Genomic DNA, 12294 nt, shown 5'->3' with positions numbered 1-12294 from the left:
TCTACTTTTGGAGCTAATAAGTCTAATATGGCTCATTCAATGAAGCTTGTATACTTCTATCTATTGACTGCTCTTCTGACTCTATGTATGGCTGAGATTGTTGTGATGTGGGCTTCATAGACTTTCTGATTCGCCTAATACAATATAATAAAAACAATCAGTTAATCCAGTTGTCAAGCTTTTTTAATTATTCAAAGCTAAAGCTCACTTTTTGATATTACCACCAGCAGTACGAAGTATTGTGGGCATAGATCGAATAGAACTTTTGATTGAACGGCTTTTTCTCGACTTGCTTCTGGAACTATTAGAGTCTTCTGACTCAAACGAAAGGTAACTATCTCTTCCATTATCAGATCCAACACTCAAACGGGAATTCTCAGCAGATGTTCTGTTACGGTGGTGTCGACGGGTTTTTTGTAGGATAATGGCCATATAGTGGCCATAGGCTGCTCTTCTCATATCTTTCTTAATTGCACTGACAAACTCATACCATGTCCATATCTGATTACGGTATTCAAGAGCAGGTTGAAAAAACTCAAGCTCTGTGAGGTCATAAAAACTCCTAAAATTTTCACCCTATTCAAATATCTTTTTAGATTGAAGTTACTTGAATCGATTGTATTGTAACTTACTCTGTAATTAATACAATGTTTTGCACCTTGAATATTTACACGGACAAATATATGTGGCACTGGTTCTAATACTACATCAGGCACAGGATTCAAATCGTGATGTAGAGACACTGGAATAGCAGATGCTCCTGATCTAGTATGAGCAACCATGGGTTCACCATTTATACGGCCAGGGTTTGCACGAAGTACAGGTTCAGAGTCTGATAATGGCTCAGGAGAATCTGACAAGGGACCATCTACATATTCTCCTCTACTCATTCTTAACCCACCAGGTAAGATTATCCCACCGGATTGGATATCAATAGAAGGAGTTTCAGCAAAAACTCTAAAGCCAGAAATTTCATCCAAAAGTAGGTCTTCGCCATTAGTCTGATCCTGGTTTTCAGAAGGAAAAAAAAAAGACGTAATCTCTTTCCCTGCCTTGTGAGAGAGACAGATCTTAAGTGGAACCATATCAATTGCAAGTTCTTGGATAACATCCATATTAGCCACCTGTGGTAAGGATACAAGACATACACGAAGCTTGGGTTGATTTGGGATACCCGGCAATGATGGCACGAAATCGGGGATTGTTTCGACAATACGTGTATAGAAAGCGTAATCTGAGGTATCTTCAACTAACACCTTGGCCACCTCAAAAGATTTTCTGACAGCTTGCAACTCATTCCTCAGCATCCCACCCTGCACATTTCCTAATCTAATATTGAACATATTCTTGTATTCGTTGGTCATCAATTCCACAAATACTTCCTGTATATTCATACTGATAGCTGATTGAACTGTAAGTTTGTCTTTAGTTGATGCTTGCCGTGTATACTGTATAGACTTTGCTACTTCCATAGTCATATATAGCTGATTAAAACAATATTCAAGCTCATTCTGTCTCTGATTGTATGCTTTAACTCGTCTATTATCTACAGACAGATCGATTCCTTTGTGCTGGGCCTGCATGGCCTGCAAGAAGCGAAACCGTTCTTGCAGATTAGATACATTTTCGTTCAAAGTCATGAGGCTAGAGTTACTGATGTTCTTTATCATCTCAGAAACAGCAACTGCGCGTAATTCGAGCTTTGATGGTCCTATATCGGATATAATACCACTAATGACACTATAGAATGCGCTGTATTCTTGCGAGTTTATTGTCAGGTTGAGTGTAGGGCAATTCACATGAAGTGTATCACAAGGGTCATCAAAATAATTAGAGTCTAATGTAGCCAAGTTACTCTTGACGTAAAGAGGATTGTATTCTTCTTGTTGTATATTCATATCTAGCTTGCGAGAAATTCGTCTAAGACCAGGTGTTAGCTTATCCGAATTACTGAGTACTGTTTCTAGATTAGCCCAAGCCATTGTGCTATAAGAAAATGCGTCATAGTGGTTGCGATCTCCTTGACTTTGCTGTGCGAATACTCTATGAACTGTTTTATGGGTTATAAATAGTTGAGAATCGCTTATAGAAGCTAGTCGGCGCCTTTTGACCAGCCCAGTCTCAACGTCAAGATTATCTGAGTCCATAATAGTAAAGGTCTTGATGTGTATTAACTCGTTGGTCAAGAGTATACCGGCCTCAGGATGATTTTTGGTCTGAACGCGGATTTGTGGGTTCAAAAGGTCTACTAAGAAATCGCTTTTCATCGTGTATCCATTAGGGATACTTTCAACTTGAAGTCTGGGCCCAAAACTACTGTAGTCATCGAACGTCTCTAAAGAGATGCTATCGTTATTACTCTGAGAAGGATAGACACCAAAATCCTCTAAAAGCTTTTTGAGCATATCTATTGCCATTGGAGTTTCCTTGCTTTCTTGATATTCATCTGATGGCCTAGCGAGATTTTCTGACTCGGGGATATCTAAGACCTTCAGTATGCATTCACGGATAAGCTTGGCGGACCGCTCTGATAATACATACTTCAGAACCCTCTTGTTTGTTTCCGCCTCTCTAAATGCATAGACAATGTCTTTTATAGCTTCGTTCCAGATAATCTGGGGATTATGTACAGTAATTCTTGTGTCAAATGCACCCATATAGTTTTCCCATGGTAGCAGTGTATCTTCATCTACTGGAGTAATAATGAGACTCGATATAGACGAATTTGGACTAGAGGAATTAGGATCAACAGGGAGATATGTAGGCTCAATACCCAGCCTAGATTCCAGTGTACATAATCTGTCAATAAGAACATCTCGTTTACGCTGCAAATCACTTGTCTATGATGTTGTTTTATAACAAATTTCAGGTTAAAATCATATTGATTTAGAAAAGTATGGAAAGGTAAATCACTTACATGTATATTATTCAATACTTTACTAGATACTTGTCGGTTGTATATCAACTTCTCCATACGAGCAATACTTTCTTTTACTGTAAACAACTGAAACTTGTCTGCCTCTATTATTATTATTATTATTATTATTATTATTATTATTATTATTATTATTATTATTATTATTATTATTAATATTTAAAAAAATCAGAAAATGTAAATGTTACTTGCACTATTTATCGATTGTGTAGACTTACCTGAAGCTCCTGTCATAATACAATAGTGGATGTCGGTTTTGAATCCATTGCGCGAAATATACTCTTTGTTTGGTACCTTTTTGAGTTTTATACAAGGGGAGAACATTAATGGATACATGTTGACATATGGATTAAATTCCGACTGAATTCTGCCCAGGTCTGTAAAGTCATCAGGATCAATCCATCTTCCAGGAGGAGTATATTCTGGCTCAAGATCCATGTAGTCTTCGGGGCTTTCTTGATCAGAAAATTCATCAAATAAAGGTGTAAATTGTTGATCTGTTCTTCCTAATATATCACTAGTATCCTGTCCAAGGCCATCCTTGCTTCTATAAATGGCACGTACACCACGTACATCAACGTCGTATAATCTGACTTCTGTATTGTAATAGAACCACGCTGGCTTGGCTGGTGGCATGCCCAGTTTAGGAGATGGTATGTCACAATGGTCTTGTTTTCCTCTGTGGGCATCAAGGTAGAATCTGCCAAGACGTATTTTAAGACCAACGTCATTTTCTCGGTTACCCACTTGTTTTTTCTTATTGATCTTGTCTCCTTGAAAAATATAGCTAACAAATAAATTTGTGATGATGATTTTGAACTTTATTGTAGACAGATGTTTTCCGAGTTTTTGTTTTTTCCGCTTGTCTTTTTTGGGAAACAATGATCCCGAACGAATGTTCAATTGAAGAAATCTGCTAAACATTGACTTCCACGAGCTGTAATGGTCCAGGATATTTGGGGTCAAGTAAACAGAATTGCAGAAACTATCTCTTGTTCTTTCACCCTTCATAGATCCAGCTGATATTCTTATAGAAATATGAATAAAATCGGATCTGAACCCACGGTAGGCATCATAGAGCTAAATAAATTAAGGTTTAGCTATAAGAAAGTTTCAATAGCAAGTACAATATGAGATAACGACTTACTGTATTATTTGGCAGTTCTTTTACGGCCTCCCTTGACTTCAAATATATAGAATGGTGGGGTATAAACTGATACAGGCGGCAATTTTTTGGATCATCTACTCCACAACCACAATTTGGGCATCCGGCGATACAGTATCTCTCAAACTCACACCCAATACCAATTTGAACATTTCTTTCAAGAGATAAAATAGTTTTTTCTAGACAGCTCGAAATTTCTCTGGTATTGGCCCCAGCCGAAGTCGTAGAAGTGCGTGGAAGCGTAGAGTTGTTTTCTAGACGGAAAGACACAGGTAGCGATTTAGTTGATTCTTTATAGAATGAATGATATTCTTGCAAGTTTATGAATCTTCCACTAATCAAATTAGGAACTATCAACTTGAACGCTCCACTTGTGATTTGGATAGCCTCTTTTTCTAAATTATTGGATCCTATGCGTACGATTACGCCATTTGACCAAATGTTTGCCAAACCTGCACCTAATCCATCAAGATTGTATGGATTGCGCAACCCTTTCAAGACAACACAAAGGTCACCGCCACCGACAAAAGAGATATCTGCTTGTGTATGAATACAGAAACGAATCTTGTCCCATATCCCAAGCTTTGGGGACGGATCAGTAGAAGAAGAGCTAAACTTTTCAAGTACACCCTTGATGTCTTGAATGGCTGGTGTATAAGAAGTTCCATAGCCAATTGTAGCTTGAGTACTGTTAAGGATCTTTACATGAACTCTTGAGTAAAACTTAAGAGGAGAGCATATACTGAGTAAATTGAACTTGTAATTAACATTGGTTGTCACTGCGTACAGAACAGGAACGGATACTAAGCTTATGCCATCTTTGATACCAAGCTCACGTGCAATAATATAATCTCCTTGAAGAGACCAGGCAATGTATCCATCGGAAGGATCCGGTGTAGCCGAGACCGGCAAATCCAATAGAGGTAGTGGGTAGTCCCTAAGCCGTATTAAAGTTTTTCCTGCCTTTATATTTAAGCCAATCGACATCAGAGATGCATACTTTTTGTTTCTAGGAGTGTTCCCGATCTCAGTCATGAAAGACCGTTCGTGATCAATTCCAAAAGTAGGACACCCGATCTGAACTTCAAAATGCTCGATGGTAAGTCTCATCAGAGAGTGTACTTTAGAAAATGGCGCCACATTAATCATAAAAAGACGCATAAACATAGCTGAAGATATATAGGGGTGGTCACCATAGGTTAAGTTTGTATTCTTGTCTGAATATCTCCCATTATTTTTCAAAGCTTCTGATTCTTTAAATGTTTTTCGCTCCTCCTTGTACGAGCGTTTTATGCGACGTATCCAAGACAGTTCATTGTATTTGTCCAAGCTATACTGTGCCATATCAGCTTCACCATGAGACCCAATAAATGGCGGCTGGCAGTTATAAAAGTCCCAGTACTTTTGTCTTTGATCAACATTATGGTTTGATTTATTGCGTATACTCTTGTCAAGTTCGATTTCACTTTCAAACCGGCGCTTTTGTTCCTCCAGCCCGTTGGTAAAAATATGCCGCAATTGAATATCAAGTGGATTATCCTCAAATTGAATATTAATTGGACCGGATACAATAAAAAGTTTTGGCGGACGAGAGGTCTTGTTTGTTGGTTTCTCGATGGGTAGAATGTCAATAAATGGATGTCCAGTGCCGCTTAGACGAAAATTGAGAGCTTTGATCCCTTTTGCTGTCAAGGAAATTTGACTTATAAGATCAGAAAGCATAAACCCATTCGGAATACGTATGTCAATATAGCCTAGGTTTAGCTCGTATGCCTTTGGATCCAGCTCTGTAACCCTATCATCCGCTCCAATATGAATGTCTTCTATCAAAACTAGCGAAGACCACTGATTTATATGAATCGGGTGAGCACAGAATACATTGAAGCTCTTTGAAGTGATGTTTATTAGCGAAGATGAATCATCAATCTTACACCACTCTACTTGTGAATATTTGCCACGGAAATACAGTCGCTGGTTTTGCGGTAAGGTTACTCGAACATCGATATGGTCCAGCTGAACTTGTACATTCTGAACACAAATAGTTTTTGAATAAGCAGAGGTTTTTGAGACAGTGCTCTCTGGGGGACCTTGATAATTTTTACCGTCTCGCATATCTTTAATGGCGGCAATCACCAGAAGAATAGCGTAATGACTATCCACAGAATACCCAATACCGCATTCAGAAGCGACTGTTGAAACCGAAACCTCGTGGGCTTTGTCGAGCTGTCTGTATAACTCTCCAGTGAGTGTAGTTTGTGAATTCCACACTAGCAGCTTTTCCGCGAACTGTTTATCCCTTGCTGTTGCTGGAGTATCGCCTTTAATCGTCCCAAATTTATACTTTATTGCCGTGCCTTTGATAATAAGTCGCAATGTTGCATCTGATAAGCTCTTAGAAGTTCTGTTAAGTTTTTCTAGATTTCTTTTATTTTGCACTCTTGAACTTTGATCTGGAACATAACCAAAGCTTGAATGAAAACGTGGTCGGCTCTCAAAGAACAAGCCGTTCTTCGGAAAGGTGTATATGGACCCATTTATGTTCTCAACAAAGCATTTCATACGTAAAGTCTTGTCTTCTATAGGTAAAATATGGATCGTACCTGGCTCGACATCGTTCTCTCCTACAAACGCCCAATCAGTTCCAGTACATGCGACAGATGTGTTGCTTATATCAAACTTGATGCGAATATCCAGTGCCCACGGCCATTCGATTACTTTCTTTTCCACTACAGGTCGATTCTTAATACGGTAGTCCATAATGGGAGTCAAGACAAACTGAGCCCAAAAGTATAAAGGGGATGTAGCAGGCATACTATCCCATGGCATGAGCCTGAGTCTCTTTGTTGTGATTATAATATCTGCATGATACATTGTCCAAGGACCCAACTGGATACATGATATACTTTGAAGCTGTTTTTGGACTTCAGATAGACAAGTCGTGACCCCAATTCCACAATGATTTATTGAAATAAGCTCAAGATGCTTTCCAGTATTGTCCAAACTGCTCCATTCGCTGCTAGCGTGACGAAGCCTAAAATTATCGACTTCTATATTTGTATTTATGCGATAAACCAATTCATTTTTTCCCGTTGTTCTTATATTGATCCGGGGAGTATGGTTTCTGGATTCTTTAGACAGCCTGTCAGACACCAATTGGCTTCGGTTTACATAATCACAAGACAGATATAATAGAGCTCTTTTGTTCACCAATTCACCTTTCATAAAAATTGGGTGTCCTGTATTGGGGTCTATTTCGTCGATACTAATTGGAATGACATTCACATGCGAATCGTCAAGCTCAACGGTAAGACAGAGCTTAGGAAGTCTAATAGTAGCATATAATGATCCCGTGTTATCGTCTGCGATACTTGCTTGACCAGAATTTTTGTGTTTAGATTTCTTGTTGAATGCTTGTGCAATATAATCCACTTTGTTCACATCTACATTAACTGTGAGTCCCTTAATTTTCATATTAACTGCCACAGCGTCCTCAGATAGATCCGGAAACATTTTCGCACACACGTTTTCATGAGACTCGTATGCACTTTTTAAAGACAGTACAACGCTTGCATCAATCTGTGTTCGGGCAATACGAACCAATTCTAGCTTTGGCTGGATCCTGGTGGAGGAGAAAATGTGCCAGATGATCACTCCAGAACATACTTCACCCTTATATTTAATATTCTCCTTCTCGTGGATTTTATCTGCACTGAATGTGGCACCTTTAATATTCAGTTCCGACTTAATATCGTCTCCCATGATTGATTCAACAAGCACAGTATCACAGACCACCCTGAATGATCTGAGGGAAAAACTCTTTCTGGAACGCGATTTTTGCTCTTGCTGAGCTGAATTGGGCGGTATTGTCGCCAAAGTCATTTGGTGGTGTGCTAATTTATCGTAGTTGATATTTAGCGTGTTTATAACAACCTTGGTTTGCGTGTACTTTAGCATCGGTATCTTTAGTGTAAGGGGATGTAATAGATTTATGTGTCCACCTGAGGGGAGTAACATAATAGCATCGTCGTAATTAGTGTCTTGCTCTGCTGACTGTCTGGTGGTGCAAGGACGAATGAACAAGGTCCCGAATCTTAATATCACTGTAGCAAAGTTGTCTCCAGACTCGAGCATCTTTGTAGAAGATATCGTACAATTATCGTGGGTTCGATCATGCCGAGCCTTGTGGTTTCTGAAATGAAAGTGTAAAAAGCTCTGTAGGGTTTGAAGATTGATCTCAAGTCTGGATTTTTCTAGACTGACGATAAAATTATCGAGTTTAATTGAAATTAAAGGATAATGGGAAATCAAATATGGGCCAATCACGGACATGGTACACCAAACTAGAAAGTGGAGGGCATGGCCAATATAACGTATAAATACAAGCAGATACGTTAGTGTAGCTCGGAATGATTTACTGTAGATACTAGAAGGAAGAATAGCATGGGTTTCGACCGATATAGCGGAGCGATTCTTGATTGTTAAGATGGGATTGGACAAGGAGATGGTCAACCACACAGCTCGAGGGTGGATAGGACGTTTGAATGTCAACCTGCAGTGGTTGATTCGGAGAGAGAAAGATGGTCGATCAAGGGCCAACAGGGCGTCGGTACCCCACCAGAAGCCACTGTCGTCCCAAACGAACCGAGGAAATTTGTTCCGGTAGGGATGCAGGTAACGAAGAACAACATATGTTACTAGAAAAAGACTAGCCAAGGCTGCAGTTTTGGCCAAGTAAAGCATAATTAAAGATGGTGGTACGAGTAATAAGCTCTGTAATTATAGTTGTAATAAACGGCAGTTTGAGCAGTAATAAGATTGTAGGAAGAACAAGAGGATAGCAAGGTCAGAACCTCGTGTTTATTTAACCTCTCTAGACAATCATAACACTCATTATAAAGTGTGCTCTCAAAGGTATTTTTTTGTCTTTGTTTTCAGAGATGAACATAATGTAGACTTCAAATGTCTTTATACTGTAGTTGTTGCGTGATGTTTCATGTTGGGATGAGGGAGTTCTAAAGAATGAGTAAGGGGGATTGTGAATGATAGAAGGGCAGACATAAGAAAAAAGAAACAAGAAATGCACTATGAACATATCCAAAAATAATAATATGGAAGTAAATAAAAAAAATGAACAATTAAAGAGGTTGAAATCCATGAACTGGTACACTTTGGTGTCTCCAGTTTTGTGCCAGCATTTGGTCGAATTGGGACATTTGGGGGTCTTGTTGGGTAGGGAAACGCATGATCTGACAGAGTTGTTCATCCGCTCCTGCCATGGCTAACATCTCTCGTCTCAGGTCAACTGCCAGGCCTTGAAGGGTATGGCGCAGAATACAGGTAGCCTGTATACCCTCTGTGAAATCACTGCATTGTATCCAATTGAAACCACCGTTTGTCATGTCTGTACCGCCATTCTCCATATAAAACATCGGTGGTTCGATAAGGTCGATATCAATTGTGGCTAGTATACTGTCTTCGAGAATACTTAGTCGCATCACAGAGATAATATCGAATGGAAGGACCATTTTGAAGTTATAGACACTGTCTCGGATAAACCATGTCAGGGTTCGATCACGGAAATCGCACTGGCAGAGGAGGTCTTCGCGGTCGATTTTCATTCGGTGCCAGCTACCTACGGTTACGGTGTTGACGGTAATGAGATGTGAAGGTGAATTGACCGAAATATTGGGCTGGCTTTGGATGGATAGTTCACTATCTGCTGTGATGATGTTTCAATGAAAAAAGTATTTCTTGGTGCATTGATATTTAGTATTGGCGTTTTACCTGTTCTTCTTTGGCGGTTGTCGGATATGTGCATGGGGTAAAGGGAAGGCGAAGGGGATATAGAGTAGAGATTGCGGGTGGACATGGTATCAAAAGGTGCCATACTTGGTGTTGATATATCGTCGACCAAGAAAGGGTAAAAGTTGGGAATGGATGGTGGGAGAGGCTGGTTATCTGTGCTCCAGGCCCGCTGAATAGGCATCTTGACCTGAGGACGGTTGTAGCCAAGAGAAGGATACCAAGAAGACTTGTATGACGATGCTTTGGCATACATTCGTGCTCTGGTAGCCTCTTGCTCTTCTCGCAACAGGTCTCGTTTTTGAAGCATTTTTACCTTTGCTCTTCTGTTTTGGAACCAGATTTGAATTGATCGCTCGGGCATCTGCAATTGGTGAGCCAATTGTTTGCGCATCTTGTTGTCTGGTGTCGCAGTTGCAATGAAGGTTTCTTCGAGAACGGTGAGTTGGCCAGGAGTGACCCGGGTGCGCTTCTTAGTTATTGCATCTTCACTGGAGGACTCGCGGAGAGGACTGGATTGGTTCATGGGAATGGAAAGGTGGAAGGAATGGAAAGGTGGGGATGAAGGAATGGACAAGGGACAGAGTCATAAAATAGTGGGAAAAAAAGGATTTGCCCTATTTGATAGCTTACCGCAAGTCTTTCCCTTCCCTCCTCCCTTCGTGTGACGCAAGGACAATCAATTTCAATTTCATTCATTTTAAACCTCTAATGAAAATGAAAATAATGAAAGATAAGATAAAATATAATATAATACAAATGCATAAAGAGAAACGGTAAATATGTAAGCACCCAATACACAGATATACTTGATTTTGTATGTATTATTTTTTGTCTTGTATATATATATATATATAAAAAAAGACTAAATAATTACCTATTTTATTATCTGAATTTCTTATTATTTATTTCTACACCCCTTCTTTGAACACCAAATCAAGTGATTATTTTTTACTCTAATAGAAACAATATGGTGTATACTCACTACCAAATTTTCAGTGTGAGATAAACACCTAGACGTCATCAATTAATAAGTATATATATATATATATATAATACCAAAGTTTCAAGAGGAAGTGTAACTCGATTCTTTTCAATAATAATAATAATAATAAAAGATTAATCTCCAAACACATGATGACCTTTTTCTAATTACATTACACTAATGCTATAGTGAATTAAGATTGCCAAGTCAGCCAATAAATACTTGATAATAAGCAAAGCCTCATATATATATATATATATATATTTCTCTCTCCAGGTAGTCTTAATGAATGTTACATTGGATAAATACATCTTTATAGTAATTCCAATAGGAGATGCCAAAAAGATTTCACTGTCCATTACCTATCTTTCTAGAAGAATTATTCACGTTTCTAAAATCTCCATTTCAGTCATCAGAGACGAGGCCTATTATCTCCTGAATACAACACTTTAATATTATATACAATTTATTTCAGTAATGATAAAACAACAACAACAACATAACCAACAAGATGCAAGAACTATTAAAAGCTCAATGAAAACAAGAAGAAAAAGAAGAAGAGGATCTATTTAAATATCTTGATGTCAACTCTGTAAATCTGATTAAGATCCCTTGATATACAAAATATAAAATGTATTTCAACAAAGTCATGATCTGATGTATATTTATATATGATATTTCTTGACAAGGTATTCAACCTCTCTCCCTTTTTTTCTTTGGGAACAGCTTAAAGTTTTATTAGATTTGTTTACAATTATCTTGGTGTTTTTCTATCATGAATATGTATCAAAAGAGCAACTGTTACCCTAATATTGAGCTACCTTTTTTCTTTTCTGTTTCTTTTCAAAAGTAGCATAATGATAATTATAATATTAGTACCAGATTCTGCTCGTCTTTTAAATTGCATGGAGGATGTGATGTCTATTCATAGCAGGCAACCCCATGGAAAAGGAGAAGTACTTGTTAGAAGTGTTACCCCTCTACTGTAAGCTTATTTTATTTATTTATTTTTCTGTTTAAAATAGCCTATATATAAAAATATATTTATGGATAGATCCTCCCTATCCTGGTTTGATTTATTGTCCATGTTTCCATTCTAATAGTTTTCGATTTAGGGTTCTATATTGTATATTGAACCCTCCCTCAAGGCAGAAATAATTAGAGAAAAGTATAATCTGGATGGTGAACTATATTAAAGCATAGACTATCAATGACATCCTAAAATCCTTTTTTCAATTTATCTCAATAAAAATGAAATAAAAGGAAAGATATAGCTCATTACAGATGTTCTTTTATGATAAAAACCAAATGTGGTATTTATAGCACGGACATGACTACGGTAAGCATATAGCCAGCAGGTAAATATCACAAGCAAATTCAATTTAATATGAACGACCATACCCATAA

The 12294-nt window shown here is 38.2% G+C and overlaps 2 protein-coding genes across 2 annotated transcripts; both read right to left on the bottom strand.

Moving 5' to 3' along the window:
• Window positions 1-4445: 4445 nt before the first annotated feature.
• Window positions 4446-4727, bottom strand: PHYBLDRAFT_104018 (hypothetical protein; the record flags this gene model as incomplete). The annotated part of the gene is made up of 1 exon (XM_018427810.1): window positions 4446-4727. A coding segment is annotated over one exon (282 nt), but the record flags the coding sequence as incomplete, so codon positions are not given.
• Window positions 4728-8845: 4118 nt separating this feature from the next.
• PHYBLDRAFT_184532 (Homeodomain-like DNA binding domain-containing transcription factor) lies at window positions 8846-10501 on the bottom strand. The gene is made up of 2 exons (XM_018438947.1): window positions 9885-10501; window positions 8846-9819 (listed from the first exon to the last, which is right to left on the bottom strand). Exons 1-2 carry the CDS (start codon window positions 10426-10428, stop codon window positions 9236-9238), a joined length of 1128 nt encoding a protein of 375 aa, XP_018299075.1. The 5' UTR covers window positions 10429-10501; the 3' UTR covers window positions 8846-9235.
• Between the last annotated feature and the right edge of the window lie 1793 nt (window positions 10502-12294).

The sequence above is a fragment of the Phycomyces blakesleeanus genome (assembly GCF_001638985.1).
Source record: "Phycomyces blakesleeanus NRRL 1555(-) unplaced genomic scaffold PHYBLscaffold_1, whole genome shotgun sequence".
Lineage (NCBI taxonomy): Eukaryota > Fungi > Mucoromycota > Mucoromycetes > Mucorales > Phycomycetaceae > Phycomyces > Phycomyces blakesleeanus.
Note: the sequence above shows the minus strand (reverse complement) of the source record. Positions and strands in the feature narration are given on the sequence as shown.

Excerpts from the sequence above, each read along its gene's own strand:
- PHYBLDRAFT_184532 (XM_018438947.1), bottom strand. The coding sequence starts at position 10,428 with ATGAACCAATCCAGTCCTCTCCGCGAGTCCTCCAGTGAAGATGCAATA. Across the intron at positions 9,820-9,884 it reads CAACCGCCAAAGAAGAACAG|CAGATAGTGAACTATCCATC; the intron begins GTAAAACGCCAA and ends ACATCATCACAG.